Source organism: Sphaerodactylus townsendi, linkage group LG04 (genome assembly GCF_021028975.2).
Source record: "Sphaerodactylus townsendi isolate TG3544 linkage group LG04, MPM_Stown_v2.3, whole genome shotgun sequence".
Classification (NCBI taxonomy): domain Eukaryota; kingdom Metazoa; phylum Chordata; class Lepidosauria; order Squamata; family Sphaerodactylidae; genus Sphaerodactylus; species Sphaerodactylus townsendi.
In genome coordinates, this window is record NC_059428.1 from 16,868,781 (window position 1) to 16,890,812 (window position 22,032).

At 47.9% G+C, this 22,032-nt stretch overlaps 1 protein-coding gene across 1 annotated transcript in view; it reads left to right on the forward strand.

Annotated features, from left to right (window-relative positions):
- Positions 1–2,210: 2,210 nt before the first annotated feature.
- The window catches only part of LOC125432152 (putative N-acetylated-alpha-linked acidic dipeptidase), a 33,950-nt gene continuing 14,128 nt past the window's right edge, over positions 2,211–22,032 (forward strand). The window contains 10 exon segments of the mRNA XM_048495544.1: positions 2,211–2,456; positions 5,207–5,315; positions 6,943–7,135; positions 8,217–8,318; positions 12,204–12,329; positions 13,390–13,576; positions 14,990–15,083; positions 17,243–17,341; positions 19,330–19,415; positions 20,566–20,685. Coding sequence (XP_048351501.1) covers positions 2,339–2,456; positions 5,207–5,315; positions 6,943–7,135; positions 8,217–8,318; positions 12,204–12,329; positions 13,390–13,576; positions 14,990–15,083; positions 17,243–17,341; positions 19,330–19,415; positions 20,566–20,685 — 1,234 coding nt within the window. The 5' untranslated portion in view covers positions 2,211–2,338.

Genomic DNA, 22,032 nt, shown 5'->3' on the forward strand with positions numbered 1-22,032 from the left:
GGATCTTCCCTGCAACTGTAGCCCATTCACCTCTACAAGATGCTGCTTTCGAAGCTCCAAGGAAGGGACGTGAAAATGAGTCTGCGGCAGGAAGGGGGAATCGGCAAAACAGCCAGTTTAGTCCGGACTCTGGATCCAACCCCGTTGTCTTCGAACCTTTGTCTCAAGCAGGTGACGATGTTGCAGTGACAGTGTCAGACCTTTCCCAGTTGTTTTCTCTTGCCTGCAGGAGCAAGACAGGGATGCAATTATTTGTCTGCTTAAAGTGAAAGCAGGAAGCAAACTCTCATTTCGCACGGGCACTGGTCGTTATATGGGATCTGTGATCCCGGACTGGCTGGAATAACTTTCTCAACTGAATGGAGGAAAGATGGTGATATTTCAGCTAGCAATGAGGGGGGCAGAGGAGGGATTGGGGGGGTATCTCTCCCCTCCCTGAAAACACTACTTTCCAACTGCAAAAGGTTTGCATGCAAATAAATATTCAGCTCAGCTGCATCTGTATTCGCCCACAGAGAAGGGGGCGAACAAATGGGCCGAAGTAGTAGCAGGTGCAGCTACATTGTCTTCCATTTGATTGGTACAAAGAAAAATGCTTGTTTGCCATTTCGTTCTAACCCACCTCTTTGTCCAGAAAGAAACAGATTTTCTGTAACTAGTAATCTTTGGCCATTTAAAAGCCCAAAGGTGAGGGAGGGTTGTTTCTTGTTCATTGCTGCCATCTAGTGGTGAGGATGTCGCATTGAAGAAAAGTGTATTCTCTATGTAAGAAGCCCTCCAAAGTCCACTCTCTAAAGAAGCAATTTCCTCCATTGTAATTCTGTGGGATCTCCAGATCTCACAAGGAAGTTGGTTACCCTATGCCACAGGTGTCAAACTCGCAGCCCTCCAGATGTTATGGACTACAGTTCCCACCATCCGGGGTGATGAGAACTGTAGTCCATAACATCTGGAGGGCCGCGAGTTTGACACCTATGCAGGGCCTATGGCAGTGGTGGCGAACCTATGGCACGGGTGCCAGAGGTGGCACTCAGAGCCCTCTCTGTGGGCACGCACAAACAGAGTCGTCCCCCCTACACACACATCTAGGCTGGCCTGGGCTGCTGGGCTCGATTATTAGCATTAAACCTAAGACCTCGTTTTGGGAAAGCAGTGTAGGTAACCCTGTTAAGCGCTGTTAAACCCCGCTGATTTTCATGCAAAGAACTAAAGTGCGATCCTTTACCTGGGAGTAAGCTCGGTGGCTGGCAATGGAGCTGGCTTTTGAGTAAACCCTCCCAGGGTCATGATTCACCCGTTGGAAGAATTGCACGATTGCTTCAAAGCAAAGCCACCCACTACCACCAAGTTTACTCCTGAGTAACGCACGCCTCGGAGTTTTTTCTAAACTAAAACCTCAGTATTCAGGTTAAATTGCCGTGCTGGCCGTGTTGGCACTTTGCGATTAATTAAGTGGGTCTTGGGTTGCCATTTGGGCACTCGGTCTCGAAAAGGTTCGCCATCACTGGCCTATGGCATTATACCCCATTAAGATCCTTCTCCTCCCCACACCCTGGCCCCCTCAGTCAGCCTCCAACCGCAACTCATCAGAAATTGCCCAACCCCGTCACCACGTTTCACATGGGAACCAGAAAAGCCCTGCCTGTCACACTTGATGGCAAATAAAACTCACACACGTACACAGAAGAAATAGAGTCTCTCTCTCTCACACACACACACTCACACACACACACACCCTGGAAGCTAAAATGAGATGGATTGACTCAATAAAGGAAGCCAACATCTTCAGCGTGCAAGAGCTGAGCCAGGCTGTGGACATTGTTTTGGAGGCCATGTTTTGGAGGCCATTGATTCATAGTGTGGTCATGAATTGGAAGAAGCTTTAGGGTACCTCTCCCTCTTTCTCTCTCTTTCATACTCTCATACCATACTCTCTCACACACACACATCATGCCATCGAGTCCACCTTCCAGAGCACCCGTTTGCTCCAGAGATCTGTGCAGTCTAGAGAACGGCTGCAATCCCAGAAGCTCTCCCGCCGCCCCCTGCAGGTTGGCAGCCCTGTCCCCTGGGCCGTGCCAAGCAGAGGGCCGGCCGGCGGTGCCAGGCGGTGGCACGCGGCAGCGCCCTGGCGCTGGGTCCAGAGGCCCGCCCTGCCTGTCGCCTGCAGGAGGAGTCTTGCTCTGCACAGCTGGAGGAGCGGAGGCCGTCTCGGCACACACCCCCCCTTGGCCGGAGCCTGTGGGGCGAGAAGGGGGCCGGGACTCAGTCGCTCGGGCGGGTTGCAGAGCTCTGCACCAAACGTCCCGGGCCGGGGGAAAAAAAGCCCCTTGGGATCATGTGGCGCTCTCGGAGGACGGTCACCGAGGCCACCTTTCCCAGGGGACCCCGGCGCCGCTCGTGGGTGCTGGCCGTGGGGGCGGCGGCTGCCGTCTTCCTCCTGGGCTTCTTCATCGGTACAGTTGCGGGCGGAGAGCCGGAAAGGGCCTGGAGGGAGGGGGGGTGGGAAGCAGCTGTGGGCGCGGGTTGGGGAGGGGGTGGCTGCCGGGACTCCTGACGCAACAAGCGATCCTCTTTCCTTCTCTGGAGGAAGCTGCACGGAGTTGCCAGCTCCGGGTTGGGAAGATCCTGGGGATTTGGGGCGGCACCTAGCGGGAGGTGGGGGAGGGTCCTTAGCCCCGTGCAAAGTCATATCGGGCACCCTGCAAAGCAGCTTCCAAAACGCTGAGAGTCCACTTTGCAAAGCCGCCTCCCAACTGCTCTAGGGACCACCGCACCGAAATGCCCTCTAGCGATCATAGAGAGACCCGGAGATGGGATCCAACCAGTTCTCAACACTTCTCTAGAAGAAGAAGAGGAGGAGGAGGAGGAGGAGTTTGGATTTATATTCCCCCCTTTCTCTCCTGCAGGAGACTCAAAGGGGTTTACAATCTCCTTTCCTTTCCCCTCTCACAGCAAACAGCCTGTGAGGTGGGTGGGGCTGAGAGAGCTCCGAGAAGCTGTGACTCGCCAGCTGGCGTGTGTGGGAGTGCACAGGCTAATCTGAATTCCCCAGATAAGCCTCCACAGCTCAGGCGGCAGAGCGGGGAATCAAACCCGGTTCCTCCAGATTAGATACAGGAGCTCTTAACCTCCTATGCCACTGCTGCTCCTAGAAGTGGTTACTAATGTTTTCTGAGTGCCGAGAAGGGGTTACTAAAGCAACCTCCCTGCCCAATAGGGACTGGAGGTGCGTGCGTGCGGCGGCACCACTGTTTGAATCCCACCACCGTCAGAACCTGTTATTAGAATTTTTGGATCCCACCACTGGAGAGACCCCCTCCAAGATGCCACACAGAGCATAGAGATCGCCGGCCCCTAAAATGCCATAGAGACCACAAGCCTGCAATTGCGATAGCAGATCTCCCAAGTTCCACTGTCGCTGAGGAGGGGAAGTGGGTAAAAGTTTTGTGAGTGAGGATGCAGAGGGAAACTTCCAGCTGTAGCTGGGGATGCCAGCCTCCAGGGAAGGCCCAAAGTTCCCCTCTCCAGATGGCAATGGTTAATTTCCCTTGGAGGAAATGGCAGGTTTAGAGGGCGGGCTGTATGGCATTGCATTCCTGTTGAGCGTTCCCCCCGCCCCCAATACTGTCTCCCAAATCTCCAGGAATTTCCCAAGCCAGAGGTGGCCAACCTACTGGAACGTAACTAGCGTGCATGAGAACTTCAGTACAGAATTGTTCCCCACAATTCACCAGAGGGGGTGTGGACGGCCAGCGGTCCCATCCGCACGTGCAGAATAATGCACTTTCAGTCCACTTTCACAAACGTTCGCAAGTGGATATGGCTATTCCGCACAGCTGCAAAGTGCACTGAAAGTGGATCGAAAGCGCATTATTCTGCACGTGCGGAAGGGACTTTAGAGAGGGTACAAAAGGAAGCGGACAGGTTTGTGGAGGCATATGGCTCCCTTCAGCATGGTGAACTGTTTCAGGTGTTGGATTAAGATCTGGGTTCGAATCCTCACTCTGCCACTGAAACTTGTTGAATGACTTTGGGCCAACCACACCCTGTCAGCTTTGACCCTGGCAAGTATTTGGATGGGAGACCTCCAAGGAATACCAGGGGAGTGACACAGAGGCAGGCAATAACAAACTACCTCTGGATGCCTCTTTGCCTTGAAAGGCCAAGGGTGTCGCTGTATGGAGTTGTCGTAAGTCAGCCGTGACTCTACGGCAAAAAAGAGCTCTCTCCCCAATTAGGACGTGTGCTGATGAAACGGAGCCTCCATGCGTAGAAGCAGAGTATCTGTCAGTGCCGGGTACTGGGCGAAAACCAGAAGGCGACGAGTTGGTTTTTACACTCTGCTTTTCTCAACCTTTCGACGAGTCTCAAAACAGCTTACAACCAATCGCCTGCCCTTCCTCTCCCCACAATAGACCCTTTGTGGGGTAGGCGAAGCAGAGAAAACTGTGACTAGCCTGAGGTCACTCAGCAGGCATCATGTGTAGAAGAAGAAGAAGAAGAGTTTGGATTTATATCCCCCCTTTCTGTCCTGCAGGAGACTCAAAGGGGCTTACAATCTCCTTGCCCTTCCCCCCTCACAACAAACACCCTGTGAGGTGGGTTGGGCTGAGAGAGCTCCGAGAAGCTGTGACTAGCCCAAGGTCACCCGGCTGGCGTGTGTGGGAGTGTACAGGCTAATCTGAATTCCCCAGATAAGCCTCCACAGCTCAGGCGGCAGAGCTGGGAATCAGACCCGGTTCCTCCAAATTAGATACACGAGCTCTTAACCTCCTACGCCACTGCTGAAACAAACCTGGTTCACCAGATTCAAGTCTGCCACTCAAGTGGAGCAGTAGGGAATTGTGAGGAAGCAAAGGTCAAAGGCCACGCCCCTGCCCACCGGAATGCCCTGGCCACGCCTCCACACAGGCCCGCCCCCAGGGCTTCACGCCCCACCCTATCCCATTGGCATTACGCCATTGGTCAGAATAGTCAATTTTACAGACACATCAAGCAAACTCTTCTGTAGATGGGTACTTGAGGAGAACAGGACATTTTTAAAGAAACAGATTTCTCTTGGCATACTATTGAGCAGCAATACAGTTTGGAACTGAGACTGGGCAGAAATTTCCACCCTGTGAGGACCAGGACCAGAAGTGGATAAGTGGGCATTTCTCCTGGAATGTTTCTTGTGGCGGAAATGTTTTGGTGTCTCTTGCAGGCTGGGTGAGCAAGCCTGAGGATCAGTTGCCGGCAACAGGGTCTGACCTGAAAATGAAGAAAGCCTTTCTGATGGAGATGAAAGCGGAGAACATCCAGCAGTTCTTATAGTAAGCAGTGGCTGCTCACCTGACACAAACATGGCCGAGAGGAGTAAGCCCCTCCTCACACACCCATTTGGCTCAATTCCCTTTCTCTCTGCAGCCCGAGAACCTGTGCGGTGCTGGTAGGAGTGGAGAAACAAACCCGGTTCATCAGATTAGAGTTATTGCTCATGTGGAGGAGTGTGAATAAAACCCGGTTCTCCACTACACCACGCGGGCTCTCTGGGAGAGCTTAGCAGCTTAGCCACACCAAGTTCCTGCCCTGTGCTTTCTCTTGGCAGGACATTTTTCTCCAGGCCTGTTGGCATCTCTACAAGTGGGAGATGATGAAATTTGGGAGTAAATTAAGATTGGGGACAAAGGCATTATTAATGATGGTGATTATCAGTTTCATTGGGAGTTTTAAAAGACCATTTTAAGACCTACTCGCCTATAAGTCTACTTTTTCAGCACATTTTTTGTGCTGAAAAAGCCCCCCCCCTTGACTTATACATGAGTGAGGGTCCCACTTAATTCTTGTGTGGCGTCCCCCCTCTCCCGTCTTTGCTCTCTCCTGCCTTCTTCTCTGCCTTCCCCCTTTCAGCTGCTTTCTCTGCCTCTGCTTTGCTCTCCTCTGCCTTCTTCTCTGCCTTTCCCCTTTCAGCCACGTTCTCAGCCTCCTTCTCTGCTTCGCTCTCCTCTGCCTTCTTCTCTGCCTCCCCCCTTTCAGCCACTTTCTCAGCCTCCTTCTCTGCTTCGCTCTCCTCTGCCTTCTCCTCTGCCTCCCCCCTTCAGCCGCTTTCTCAGCCTCCTTCTCTGCTTTGCTCTCCTCTGCCTCTACTCAGTGAAGAATGCTCATTTTTCTGGGGACACAGAATGAATGTTGGAGCATGTTCTTAATCAAAAGCACAAGCTCTCAGCATATGATAAGTTATCTAATTTAATTAAAATAATTCTATTGTAGAATATGTGGAAGAATGGCGACCATTAATATGTTATATGGAAAACGGAACAAAGTGCTCAAAATTAATAGAATATTGTAAATGCTTTTAAAAATGCGATCTCCTCTTAACAGAAAGAAAGTTTTACGCTATAAGAGGTATGAGGGTAAGTCAATCTTTGCATTTCTCATGATAGACTGGACTATAAGGTTCCTTTATCATCCCCTGCCAGCACCAGCTGGCAGGGGATGATGGGAACTGTAGTCCATAACATCTGGAGGGCCGAGAGTTTGACACCTATGCTATAAGGAATAGGAAAGGGAAAAGTGTTGAATTTTGGAATTGTTTATAGATTATGGAAATTGTTGATCTTAGGTTATTGAAAGCTTACTTGGAAGTCTGAAAAAGGAAAAGAAAGAAAAGAAGAAAAATTGCTTAAGGATTATTTAACAATAACTTGAATAAAAATTTGTTAGAATATTATGTATCAAACTCGCTTAGGTAGTAGGGGGGGTTGGCAGTGTTTTGTTTAATGCAGAAAATAATGTTATGATTTTTTCTTTGTATGTGAAAGTTGTTTGTTTATATTGTTATTTTAACAATGTGAATAAAGATTTTTTTTAAAAAAAAATCAAAAGCACAATAAAAGCACAAATCCAATTTCCCGGTCTGAAATCAACAACCCTTTTCTTTCTTGTGTCCCTATACTCTAGCAATTTCACTTACTAACGCCCTCACTTGAAGTGCTACAGTAGCCTGAACTTACACCTTGCAGAAGAAATACAAGCCCAGTGGAAGGAATTTGGCTTGGATTCAGTTCACTTGGCCCCCTATGAAGTTCTGCTGTCCTACCCGAATGAAACAAATCCTAACTACATCTCAATTGTCGATGAAGAGGGGCATGAGGTAAGTGAGAGAGGGTATTCCTTTGATGCCAGCATTTGTGTTTCCTGAGAACTAACAAGACATAATTCTTGGCAAGTCCTTGAAAACCCCAAAGGGCTAATCTCTTTTGAGAAATTACTTGAGGACTTCTCATCCCATGTACTATTAAGGTGCAGCCAGACTTGGGGAAACATGAGGACTAGAAGCCAGGTATTAATTTGGCTCAAACACAGCACTTTGTTGAATTGTGGAACTCTCTGTTCCAGGAAATGGTGATGGCCGCCATCTTAGACGGCTTGATAAGAGGCATGGACATGTTCATGGAGGATAGGGCTATCCATGGCTACTAGTGAAAATGGATGGTAGTCATGATGCATACCTATTCTCTTCAGTATCGGAGGAGCATGCCTGTTATAGCAGGTGGATAATGATGCCACAGCCATCTTGCTTGTGGGCTTCCTAGAAGCACAAATGGCCACTATGTGAACAGACTACTTGGTGGCCCTTGGTCTGACCCAGCGTGGCTTTTCTTATGTTCTTATCAACCTGGAAATCCTGCTTCTTCTAGATTACATATGTTATTGGAGATTCTTGGTGGAATGCCCCAATAAATAATATCGCTGTAGAAATTTGTGGTGAGAGGACAATATAGGGGGCAGTCTCTGTTATTTCCACAGTTGCTGGCCATAGCTAGGCAGGAAATGGGTCCCAATTGGAATATGCTGCCACAGGAGGTGGTGATGGCCACAGGAGGTGGTGATGGCCACAGGAGGTGGTGATGCCACAGGAGGTGGTGATGACCACTAACCTGGATAGCTTTAAAAGGGGCTTGGACAGATTTATGGAGAAGTCGATCTCTGGCTACCAATCTTGATCCTTCTTGATCTGAGGTTGCAAATGCAGACCAGGTGCTCGGGAGCAGCAGCAGCAGAAGGCCCTTGCTTTGACCTCCTGCATGTGAGTTCCCAAAGGCACCTGGTGGGCCACTGCGAGTAGCAGAGTGCTGGACTAGATGGGCTCTGGTCTGATCCAGCATGCTCTTTCTTATGTTCTTATGTTCTTTTAACATGCTGTCTCCTTTCACTCTATTTTTGCTAATTAGATTTTCACCACATCATTAACGGAGCCTCCTCCTCCAGGTTATGAAGACATTGGAGATGTCGTTCCACCCTACAGTGCATTCTCAGCCCAGGGAGTGCCTGAGGTAAGGACTGTGGGAACTATTTTTCCTGGCCTATTAAAAACCACCCTCTTCTTGGAATTTGGGGACAGACCATAGAGTTGTGACGAATGCCCCTGGATGGGCAGTAGCACTCCAAGCCACTGAATTTGTGTCGTACCTTTCCTGAGGTGGCACACTGGCTATTACACTCTGGTTGCGTCAGACCAATCATCCACAACGGAGTTGTCTTGTTCACATGGAAAACTCCAATTGTCAATGATGACACATCCCACAATGTGTCGATATAACATAAGTAGGAGCTAAAAAGAAACAACGGCAACAAGAAATGTTGGTTTTTATACCTCAAACTGACTTACAATAGTCTACAATATTGGCGTAGGAGGTTAAGAGCTCGTGTATCTAATCTGGAGGAACCGGGTTTGATTCCCCGCTCTGCCGCCTGAGCTGTGGAGGCTTATCTGGGGAATTCAGATTAGCCTGTGAACTCCCACACAGTTTGTCAGTTCATGCTCTTAACCTCCTACGCTACTGCTGCTCCTTAGTAGTGACTCCATAGTCAGAATTAGTAGTGACTCCATAGTCAGACTCCATAGTCAAACTATGCAGTCTGGGGTGGAAGGGAGCCAATTCACTGCCTAGGAAAGGATAAGGGATGTTAGAATAAAAGAGTTTCGTGGCACCTCCTAACTTTCACATTCATAAGGGTGTGGGCTTCCATGAACTGGAGTCCATTTTGTCAACTATCTGAAGGAGAGCGAGGCCTCTATCAAACTGCTGTCAGCAATTTCTCACAGGTTTATTTACCTGTGATGCAACATGCCCTTTTGTTCCCTAAGTGATAAAAGGCATAGCACTTATCCTTTGATCTGTAGGGGCTGAAGGTTTTCCTGAGGTAACGTTGCAACAGTTATTGAATTTTGTGTGTTAGTTTGTGGTGAAATGGTTAAGAGCGGCAGATCCTAATCTGGAGAACTAGATTTGATTCCCCACTCCTACACGTACAGTCTGATGGGTGACCTTGGGCTAGTCACAGTTTTTGTCAACCTCTTTCAGCCTCACAACACCTCACAAGGTGTGTGTTGTAGGGAGAGGAAGGGAAGGTGATTATAAGCCACTTGGTGACTCCTTAAAGGTAGTAGAAGAAGAAGAGTTTGGATTTATATGCCCCCTTTCTCTCCTGTAGGGAGACTCAAAGGGGCTCACAAACTCATTTCCCTTCCCCCCTCACAACAAACACCCTGGGAGGTGGGTGGGACTGAGAGAGCTCTGAAGAATTGTGACTAGCTCAACGTCACCCAGCTGGCGTGTGTTGGAGTTCACAAGCTAATCTGGTTCACCAGGTAAGCCTCCACAGCTCGAGTGGCAGAGCAAGGAATCAAACCTGGTTCTCCAGATTAGAGTACACCTGCTCTTAACCACTACACCATGCTGGCTCTCTGGTAGAGAAAAGCAGGGTATGAAACCCAGCTCATCTACATTATTTGTGGTCTGCCTTTTCCCCTGAGACTGAAGGCAATTGTGCAGTGCAAATCAATCCAGTCAACCATGCGTAAGTATGAACAATGACATGTGAAACAATGCAGAAATTACATACAGAAATGTCTCAACAGCATCATACATAACAATGACAGATCGTACACACTGTCCACAGTGGTGTAGTCCACAGTCTCTTTCCCGTTATTAGAGCTTCTTTCTGAATTGATCCATTGTCATGTGACCTTAGTTACTGTATAAAAGTGCCCTGTTGAATAATTCAGTTTTGCTTAGTTCATGCCTATGTTGTTCCTGAGGAACTTCAGTGCTCAAAGGGGCTCTCCCTTCCGCGACACCTAGTCAATGCATGCACTCAATCATGGCTTTGCGGCTGTGCGAATAAGTGTAAATCCACTTTCAAACCATTTGCATGGAAGTGAAAGTGCATTATTCTGCGTGTGCAAAAAGGGCCAAAGGTAACATTTCAAGGGGCTCAGGGGACGGCAGAGGGACAAGAAAGCAGGCAAGTCCAATTCCATGAAACACGTGGATAAAATATATGTCAGTTACTGTTAAATAGATTCCAAAATTTGAATTCCTCATTTCTTCAAGCCACCATATGAGGGAGTCAGTGACCGTGACCCAATTACTTTCTCTTCACATTTAAATTTACTTCACACAGTTGTGAGGGTATGGCGTAATGGTTAAGAGCAGGTGCACTCTGATCTGGAGGAACCGGGTTTGATTCCCCGCTTCCGCCATACTACTGAGCTGTGTGGAGGCTTATCAGGGGAATTCAGATTAGCCTGTGCACTCCCACACACGCCAGCTGGGTGACTTTGGGCTAGTCACAGCTTCTGGGAGCTCTCTCAGCCCCACCTACCTCACAGGGTGTTTGTTGTGAGGGGGGGAGGGCATGGAGATTGTAAGCCCCCTTGAGTCTCCTTCAGGAGAGAAAGGGGGGATATAAATCCAAACTCTTCTTCTTCTTCTTCTTATGGATGGAGGGGGGAAAACGAGGCAGGTGGGTGGGATAAAACGTGAGAGACTCCAGGTGGCTCTTCCAGAGATTTTGTAAAGTCAGCTGCTGCAGGTTGCGCCTTCAATATAGGATCATGTAATGGATCCAAGTGTAATGGATCCAGCTTATAGAAAAGGTTAAGGCTCTGAGGAGCTGAATGAAATATAGAAAAACCCAGGAGGAGCTGACAGTTAGTTGAGTTGCGACAGAAGCACGCCAAAGGGCTAGGAGTTAAGAAGAAACTGTGGTAGGAAGGTATATTTACAGGGCTTTAAGTGATCCTAAGGGAGTAGGAAATCTAAGGATAAATAGTGAGAAGACAGACTGATGTTAGGTGGGCCGAGACAAGGACTTTAGAGCAGGATTGGGCACTTCAAACCTCAGGGAAAACCTTTAGCTTGTGGTAATTCCATCAAAGGGAGGTTATTCTGCATGTGCGGAAGGGGCCTAAGTGGTTCAACTAATGTTTCTAAATGTGCCTATTAGCATCAGTGACTAAGAAGAAGAAGAAGAAGAGTTTGGATTTATATCCCCCCCTTTCTCTCCTGTAGGAGACTCAAAGGGGCTGACAATCTCCTCTCCTTCCCTCACAACAGAAGCACCCTGTGAGGTGGGTGGGCTGAGATTGTGAACCTCCCAAGAAGCTGTGGATTTCAGCCCAAGGTCACCCAGCTGGCGTGTGTGGGAGTGTACAGGCTAATCTGAATTCCCCAGATAAGCCTCCACAGCTCAGGCGGCAGAGCTGGGAATCAAACCTGGTTCCTCCAGATTAGATACACGAGCTCTTAACCTCCTACGCCACTGCTTCTTCTAAAAGAGGGGGTCTCTTGGCCTGCAACTCTGCTTGATAAAGAGGAATTACAGTCCCATCAGCCCCTGCCAGCATGGCCAATTGGCTGACAGGGGCTGATGGGAATTGTAGTTCATGAACATCTGGAAAGCCGCAGGTTGCAGACTCCTGTTCTAAAAGGAATTTCCACATTCAGAGGCAGTCTACCGCTAAATCCCAGTGGCAGGATACAACATTAGGAGAAGGTCTCAGTTTCTGTGCCTGTTGCTGGACCTTCAGGGGAATTAACTGGCTGCAGTGTGATATGAAGATAGACTAGGTCAGGGGTGTCCAACTCTGGCGCTTCAGATGTTCATGGACTACAATTCCATCAGCCCCTGGTGGCATGGCCATGCCAGCAGGGGCTGATGGGAATTGTAGTCCATGAACATCTGAAGCGTCAGAGTTGGACACCCCTGGACTAGATGAACCAGTAGTCTGATCCAGCTGAGCTCTTCTTATATTCTCATATGTTGATGTTCCCATGATGTTTGGCCAGTTCTATCACAGGATAACAAGATGTCTGCTTCCCCCCCCCACCTTTCTTTTCTTGCTTTGAACCCTGTGTCTTTTAATGCTCCAGGGAGATCTCGTGTATGTCAACTACGGCCGCATAGAGGACATATTCAAATTAGAACGAGAGATGGGGATTAATTGTTCCGGCAAAATTGTCATCGCCAGATACGGGAAAATCTTCCGAGGTAACAAGGTAAGATCTCATTAATGACTGTTGATTGGGTGAGGATAAAGTTACAGCGACACTCTGGAATGTGACTCTGAATACTGTCAGGCTCATGCAGCCTAACCGTACCTAAAACTGTGGTAGAGGGAGGGTAAAACATGTAAATAGAAGAGAGTAACCAGCATGGAGCCAGTGTGGTGCCAGCATGGTGTAGTGGTTAGGAGCGGCACACTCTAATCTGGTGAACCAGTTTTTTTCCCCACTCCTTCACATGAAGCCTGCTGGGTGACCTTGGACGAGTCATAGGTCGATTCCGCGCTTGCGTTATTGACCTAAGTTCGAGCTGCGTTCGACCTAAGTGCTCCGCACAACTACTGGGATCAACATGGTTTTGTACCAGCTTCGCCCAGTGTAACGGTCAAATTTCTGACTCCAGTTGGGAACTACTACTTTTTCAGGGAACCACGCTCGAACTCAGCTCGACTCCAGTAAAGTGCGGAATCTCTGGTGCCAGGAGTCCCCCATTCAGCCAATCACAGCTGAGTGTTTTGTTCAGGCATCGCGATGCAGCTGGCCAATCAAAAAAGCGCCACCTTCGTCCCTCCATTCCTGTGGCAGTTTTTTTTATAACGTGTGTGGGGATAGACGGAACATGGCCGTAGAACAGTAGCCAATCGGAACGGAGCGGCAAAGAGGCACAGGATGATTCCGCCCGCCGAGCTGGGATGAAGCTGATTGCAGTGGGGAACAACAATGGCTTCTACCTAGGTTAGTACCCTTCTCAGAGAACTGGGTCGAACCTATTTTACTCATGTGCAGAATCGCCTCAGAACTCTCTCAGCCCCACCTACCTCACAGGGTGTCTGTTGTGGGGACAGAAAGGGAAAGGATTTTGTAAGCCCCTTCGAGTTTCCTTATGGTTGAGGGAAGTGGGACATTAATCCAAACTCCTCCTTCTCTTCTTCTAACCTACCTCATAGGGTAGATGTGAGAGGAGGGTAGACCAGCATACGCCACCCTTAATTATACGTTGCAGAGAGGCCGAAGTAGATATGTAAGAAGTAAATAACAACAACTCTTTTCCTAGGTGAAGAATGCAGAGATGGCTGGAGCCAAAGGTGTGATTTTATACTCCGACCCCGCAGATTCCTGCGCCCCTGGAGTAAATCCTTACCCAGGTGGTTGGAACCTTCCAGAAGGAGGAGTCCAGCGAGGGAATGTTTTGAATCTGAATGGGGCAGGAGATCCTCTGACCCCAGGGTATCCAGCCAACGGTGAATCTAACTGATTACTACATTTTTTTAATCCCACCCTTTCTCAAAGGTGCTTAGGGAAGCATACGATAAATAATGTTATCTTCGCTGTTTTTAGGGAGAGTAGCCTAAAAGACAGCGGCTGGCCCATGGTCACTCAGCAAGCTTCATGTCAGGATGGCGACTGGAATGAGAGAAGCCAGCAGGGATGGAGTGAAGGGGAGCTAGGACACACATACGCCCCGGCCATGCCCCAGCCACGCCCCTTGTGAAGGCACATTGGCCAGGGCATTGCGCCCCCGCAACCCCATTGGCGCAATGCTGCTGGAAGCCAGGGAAATGGAAAGTTCTGTGAATCAGAAAGCGTTAGATCCCCTCCCAACTAAGGAGGCCCGTTCCGCACACGCAGAACAATGCACTTTCAATAAACTTTCAACGCATTTTGAAACTGGATTTTACAATTGTGAAAGTGGATTGCATGTGAATTGTTTTGCATGTGCGGAACGGGCCCAACACCTTTCTCCAATGGTGGGATCCAAAAATTTTAGTAACAGGTTCCCATGGTGGTGGGATTCAAACTGTGGCATAGCGCCAATGGGGTGGGGCGGGGCACGATGGGGTGTGGCCGGGCATTCTGGGGGTGGGGCATTGCTGGGCGGGGGTGTGGCAAGGACGCAGCCACTCGCTTGCTTGGTCCTTTTGGCAGAGGAAATGAAAGTACAGCCTAGAGGTATGCAGGCTGCGCCATTGAACACACGCTGGGTGCACCTCCTGCCTGGACTTGCTTCAAAGTTGCCTCTTGCGTGCAATAAACTGCTGAGAGGAGGGGCGTAACTAAGGCAAAAATCACGTGGCAAAATCACCAATTAGTAACCCCCTCTCGGCACACACAAATAATTAGTAACCTACTCTCGGGAACCTGTGAGAACCTGCTGGATCCCATCTCTGCTTTCTCCCATTCCTGCAACACACATGCTTCTGCTGACGGCTGCCTTACCCTTCCAACATCTAATTCCTTCAACCACATGTTTAATGCTTAATTGGACTGCTGGGCAGTACCCTAAAATGCTGCAAGATCTTGCTTTTTCTTAACATTGCCAGCACAGACATTCCTGCAGCATTTGGGAGCAGGGTGGGGTCCTGCCATCTTTTTCTCACTACATGATCTTTCCATAAACCTGAGAATCCCCCCCCCCCCGATGTGCAAAAAAAACCCCCTGTATCCCTTGCAGATTTTTTGCTACAGGGAAGGACGATCAGGATTTGATCAATAATGTTAGAACCAACATTCTGTCAAAAACAAAGCCATCGACGTTGTCAGGGAGTGTTTAGACATAAAACTAAAGGACTGGGTGCATTGTTTGTCATTTAATTGCTACAGGGTAGAAATCAGGGTAATAATAATAATAAAAATAAATGGCTTTCTTATTCCAGAGTATGCCTTCCGTTATGATGAAGCAGAAGCAATAGGCCTCCCAAAAATCCCTGTCCATCCTATCGGTTACCGTGATGCCGAGCAGTTGCTGAAGTAGGTGGATCAGGTGCACTGGTGGGATCCAAAAATTTTAGTAACAGGTTCCCATGGTGGTGGGATTCAAACAGTGGTGTAGTGCCAATGGGGCTGGGCGGGGCACGACGGGGGCGTGGCCGGGCATTCTGGGGGCGGGGCATTAATAATTTCTCTGTTACTGTAAAAAACTCTTACTGTAAAAAAAAAGTTCCTAATTTCCAGCTGGTATCTTTCTGTCCATAATTTAAACTCATAATAGCAAGTCCTATCTTCTACTGCCAACAGAAACAACTACTTCTCCTCTAATGGACTGCCTGTCAAATAATACTTTCAAATACTTAATTTTGTTTCTAGAAATCAAAAGAAGGAGACTTTCCTTAAACAAGGAACTTTACCATAGTTCTAAAACATGTTTTTAAAACAGCCCAACAGGGAGAATGATCCTGTTTCTACCTTCACTAACCAGCCACATAGGAAACAACAGGACTTTCTGATTTTTGGACCTAATGGAATTTCTAATGGAAAAGCAGACCCAATTAGTAATCCCCTCTCGGCACACACAAATAATTAGTAACCCACTGGTGAGAACCTCCTGGATCCCACCTCTGATAGGGTGGTGTGATTTATGGTGGTGGAAAATGCTCTCAGGTGATAACTAACTTACAGCCATCGCATGGAGTTTTGATGGCAAGAGGCCCCTTCCACGGATGCAGAATAATGCACTTTCAATCCACTTTCACAATCGTTTGCAAGTGGATTTTGCTGTTCCGCACAGTAAAATCCAGCTGCATTGAAATTGTATTGAAAGTGCATTATTCTGCATGAGCAGAAGGGACCAGTGGCAAACAGAGGTGGTTTACATTGCCTGCCTCCACCTAGTGACCCTGGTCTTCCTCGGTGGGTTCCCCTCCTCCAAGTACAAACTAGGATTGATCCTGCTTAACTAATGAGCTCTGGCAAAATCGGGCTAGAGAGGCAATGGGCTGAAAAAACGGAATCAAAGAGGAGTTGGTGTTTTAGGGTTGCCAGCCTCCAGGAGAGGCATGGAGTTCTGCCGGAACTGCTATTGATGTCCAAATAATAAAGAAAATGGCGGCTTTGAAGGGTGGGGTCGGTGCTGTGCTCTCTTATCTCCCCAAATCCCATCCTCCCCAAGTTCCACCCCAAATCTCCAGGATTTTCCCCACCTGGAGTTGTCCACCCCCATTATAAGCAGATTTGGAAGCACATATTGAAGTGGTTCTACTGCCATTAGGGACCTTTGTGTAAGGTGACCAGATTTTTACTTTTTAAATGTGGGATGCACGTGCACGCGCATGCAGCCGCAGGAGCGCACTGCCTTTTGGGGCGCTCCCCGGTTTCCCGCCCTGTCACAGAATGATATAACTTTCTTTGGCTCCACGTTGGGAAGAAGCGTGGGTTTATAACTAGTAAATAAATAACAAGAACTCGGTCAACTTCAGCCGGGTCACGGCCGGCTCTCTCTCCTCAGCCGAGCTGCTGTTTTCTACCCTTACGGGCTTGTGCAGTTCGAAATTACTTGAGACCGCACTTCCGTCACACCTTGTCTTAGAACGAGGAGCAAAAGGAGAAATCGTTGCTGCAAACAGCGATGAAAGGAACACCCTGTGCTGGCCGATGAACACCCTTTGAACCCCTTGCCTTCTGGGCGTTTTGAGACAAGCCGGAGAAGTAGAAGGGGGCTGGAACAGCACTTAATGTTGAGAACAAAAAGGTCAAAGGTCGCCTACCGATGTGGGGCTTTTAACAAAAAAAATAAAAACCTGGAACACGAAGTTCACTATCGGTGCGAACAGTCTGTGGACTCTAAACTCGACTGTTCCGCTTCCTTTGAGAAATCAAAACACAGCCACGCTGATGGGTTTTTTCCCCCTCGGATTACATCCACCAGGCTATGTTCCAGTTTAAAGAAACAACTTTCTGTCTTCTGTGTTGAATTAGGGCTCAGTCCAGCAACTGCCCTACACCAGTGTAGCCCTTCTTTCAGTGGGAAACCTTTTGATAAATTCCACGAGTCACATCCATTTGGAGTCCTGGTTAATAATAAGAACAGAATGTTTCCTACCAGTGGCTAAAAAGGACCTTCATGTAACAATGTTCATGTAACAATGTTTGGGTAAAATATAAGGGATCGTCCTGTTCTCTTTTTCCAACAGGGAGATGGGGGGCCCTCCCCCTCCAGACGACAGCTGGAAAGGAAACCTCTCTGTGCCTTACAACATTGGGCCGGGGTTTGGAGGAAATTCCTCAAAAAGGTGGGGGAGAAATTACCTCCTTGTGTTTTATAGACAAGTTTGTAGGCAGGAAAGGACACAAAAATCATGGGAGTTTTCAGCCATGGAATGATTATTTCTTCCTCTCCATAAAAGCCAGGTTTTAACATTGTGGCCATTTCTTCACAAGTCATTTAAAATGTTTCTGGGACTTTAATAAATTGTTTCCTCCGTGGCGTTCCACGCTTCCTTTTCCCCCTCCCCCTTCATGCTGGAAAAGTTTCACTTTGCTTTTAATCTGCTGCATTTGAAAAACCCTTTTACGATGATTTTTTGGGGCTGAGACCTTCCCAAGCTAACTTTCCTCGCAGCACAATATTCTTGAAATGTTTTAAATTTTCCACCAAAAAGCAAGCCAGTTTCTGAAGAAGAAGAAGAAGGAGGAGGAGGAGGAGGAGTTTGGATTTATATCCCCCCTTTCTCTCCTGTAGGAGACTCAAAGGGGCTTACAATCTCCTTGCCCTTCCCCCCTCACAACAAACACCCTGTGAGGTGGGTGGGGCTGAGAGAGCTCAGAGAAGCTGTGACTAGCCCAAGGTCACCCAGCTGGCGTGTGTGGGAGTGTACAGGCTAATCTGAATTCCCCAGATAAGCCTCCACAGCTCAGGCGGCAAAGTGGAGAATCAAGCTTCTGTGCACTTGCTCAACCTTTCCCTCAGAGCCTGACCTGCCATTTTTTGGTGTCTCTTGCCTCATTCCTCCCCCCCCCCCACCCCCAGTTTTCATCATTTAATGCATTTTTAAAAAATGTTGGCTGTTTTTCTCACTCCTCTCCCCCTCACATTTTTTCTTATGTGTAGGTAAGTTTACTCATGAGTAAACCTGTGACTGTACACAGCAGATTTTCTTTCTTAGAGTTTCTCTTATGCATGGATACATGAACCAAGGATTCAACAGACTGTCTTATGACTTTCCACCAGGGAGGGTGGTCAAAGATATTCAAAACGATTTGTGCGGAAAAGGCTTCCGTCACACTATATATGGTCCCTTCACACATGCAGAACAATGCACTTTCAGTCCGCTTTCACAGTCGTTTGAAAGTTGATCTTGCTATTCCGCACAGTAAAATCCAGCTGCAAAGTGCATTGAAAGTGGATTAAAAGTGCATTATTCGGTGTGTGCGGAAGGGGACGCTAGCTTTATGTTACAGAATTCCTGCAGGTTTGAGGCTGGAAATGGCCCAGAAAGAGCCCAGAAAGAGAGAGAGAGTCACCATTTCTTGCTAGTGCTGCAGACTCCAGTTTAGGAAATCCCTGGACATTTGTGTTGTGGAGACTGGGGAGGCCAGGGTTCAGGGTTCCAGATTCCAGGGAAAGGAAAGAACTCAGCTGGGATGTGATGCCACAGAATTAGCTCCGTTTTCCGCACTGCAGAAACTTGTCTTCACTACCCTTGCAGCAGTGGGGAAAACGGAGCAGAAGTGGCGTAGGAGGTTAAGAGCTCGTGTATCTAATCTGGAGGAACCGGGTTTGATGCCCAGCTCTGCCGCCTGAGCTGTGGAGGCTGATCTGGGGAATTCAGATTAGCCTGTACACTCCCACACACGCCAGCTGGGTGACCTTGGGCGAGTCACAGCTTCTTGGAGCTCTCTCAGCCCCACCTACCTCACAGGGTGTTTGTTGTAAGGGAGGAAGGGCAAGGAGATTGTAAGCCCCTTTGAGTCTCCTGCAGGAGAGAAAGGGGGGATATAAATCCAAACTCCTCCTCCTCCTCCTCCTCCTCCTCCTCCTTCTTCTTCTTCTTCTTCTTCTTCTTCTTCTTTAGTATATTTCAATTGGATTTCAACATGCTACCAGTTGGCGTTACAGAAGGGTCCAAAATGTTTGAAGACTGCCACCCCAAATTATCCTCCTTTCTATCAGCAATGTGAAGAAATTCAGTCCCGATCTTTTCCAACCTGAATTTGTTTGCCTTCGGAAAACAGTTTTTGTTTCTTCATCTATTTGCATGTCTTGTTTTACGGCGTCAAGGATGGTAAAGATGCACGTTCACAGCTTCAGCAAAGTGACAAGAATATACAACGTGATCGGCACCCTCCGAGGAGCGATAGAACCAGGTAAGGCCACCTTTCCGGCCCAGTTTCTCACAAGGCAGCCAGTGTACCTTTCTGTAGTGTTATTGCTCAAAAATATGTTGTCTGAGGGTTCTTTCCACCCCCACACCAGCACTGCATGTTCAGTGTGGAAGAATTTGGATATTTAATTAGTGGAATTTTAAGTAGGGCTTCCGACTGCCAGGTGGACTGGATATCTCCCGAATATACAAGCAGGCACCCAACTACAGAGATCAGTTTTCTTGGAGAAAACAACAGGTTCAGAGGGTGACCTTTATGGAATTACCTTCCCGCTGAACACCCTCCCCAACCGCTACCTTTAAATGTCCTGGAATTCGTCAAGCTGGAGTTGGCAGCTCTTAACTTTTTGTGACTCTTCTCTTCGGAGATTGATTTCTCTTTGCCCCATCTATGTTACGGTGGTCCTAATTGCTCTAACTTAAGAGACATCTGCACCACTACTTAACATCTGGAGAAAACCTGGAAGTGACGTAGGGCGCCCTTAAGAATCGCCAGGAACTCTATGGTAAACCATAAAGTTTCCAGTAATTGTTAGAGCGACCCTACATTACTTCTGGGGTTTCCCCAGAGGTGATGTAGTGGCGTAGAAGACCTTGCAACCCTTCATTTCCCTGCCCACGACCCTCCTGCTACCCTGTTTCCCTGAATATAAGACATCCCCTGAAAATAAGATGTAGTAGAGATTTTGCTGAAGTGCGAAATATAAGGCATCCCCCAAAAGTAAGACGTAGCAAAGTTTTTGTTTGGAAGCATGCCCGACAAACAGAACACAGAAAAATAAGACATCCCCTGAAAATAAGACATAGCACATCTTTGGGAGCAAAAATTAATATAAGACAGTGTCTTATATTCGGGGAAACACGGTAGTTTCAGCATGGCCTGGCAATCTTAGTCTATGGCCCCTTCCGCACACGCAAAATAATGCGTTTTCAAACCACTTTCAAAACTGTTTGCAAGTGGATTTTGCTATCCCGCACAGCTTCGAAGAGCACTGAAAGCAGTTTGAAAGTGCATTATTCTGCATGTGCGGAATGAGCCTCAGACATATTTTTAAACTGGTTTCGAAATAAGAAGAAGTCTGAATGAATGAATGTCCTCATTTTAAAATACACGTCTGTGCACATTTCTCCAGACAGGTATGTTATTCTCGGAGGCCATCGTGACTCTTGGGTGTTTGGAGGAATTGATCCTCAGAGTGGAGCTGCTGTCGTTCATGAGATTGTCAGAAGCTTTGGAAAGTTAAAACGGAATGGTAAGCTGTCAAATACAGCGGTGTAGCATATTGGTAATGGTGACAATGCCCTGGATTTGAGGAAAGTCACATGCAAAGCTCCAATAGAACTGCTACTTTATTTTCAGGGAAAACCAGAGAGTTTGCAGAGATTCCTAGAGCTACTCTGTATCACTCCAGGTATTAACCAGAAGTGATGTAGCAGGCCACACAGCCAAATAATTCTTTAAAAATGTTCTTCCTCTGCCATTTGGTGCTCCAGCAGGCAAGGAGAACTGCCTGCAACTCTAATCCAGTGGTGGGATCCCTCACCAGGCCCCCAGAGGGGCACATGCCCGGTGCATTGCACACACACACACACACACACACACACCGCCCCCTTGGAGCTATGCCTCTGCTCTGAGCTCATCCTTTCCTGTCTACCCCCCATGATCTCCCTTCCTGCCCTTCCTCCCAAGTGCATGTGTTAAAGCCCTATGCTACATCAAACTTAAGCAGCTCCACAGGTGTTGTGTCCTACCCCTGCCAAACTGTAACTGACGCCCCTTCCGCACATGCAAAATAATGCACTTTCAATCCACTTTCAATGCACTTTGCAGCCGTGCGGAATAGCAAAATCCACTTGCAAACAATTGTGAAAGTGGATTGAAAGTGCATTATTCTGCATGTGCGGAAGGGGCCTTGGTTAGTTTGGGATTTTGGGGAGGGATTTAGAGGCTTTTCGAAACCTGATGCCCTAAAACTGCAGTTTATTTAGTTTGCACAAACACTTGGCGTTGCTTCAAAACTGCCACTAAATGCTTCCGTGTAAACAGTTAATAAGAACAAAAAAACTCCAACGGCTTGGATGACCAATCTTTTTGGCAAACAATTGGAACTGGTTCAACTGGTATGGCTCCTCCTAAAGAACGCTGAGATGTATTGAGTGGAAAAAGTAAGGAGGATTCTTTCTTGGAGAGCATTTGATTTGTCACCTGGCTTCTGGGTACTTGTAAAAGCATATCTACCTCTGCTTGGATGCTGAGATCAGAAGGGGATGCACAAACCAACTGAGGTCATCCCAGTGGTAATTGGCACACTGATCACCATTCCAAAAATACTAGGGTAGCACTTGAAACATCTTCAAATCGACAAAATCAACATCTGTCTGATTCAGAAGGCAGCCCTGCTGGGATCTGCAGAATACATTGCAGCGTCCTAGGCCTCTGGGTGAGGGTCAAATTGTAATGAAAGGCCAACCAGCTAAAGAACTGGCAGCTGTGATATTAAACAGAATTAGATATTAATAACAACAACAACAACAACAACAACAATAATAAGTCGCTAAATACCACGATTTGAAAATCAAACTTCAGCATCTATGGCACA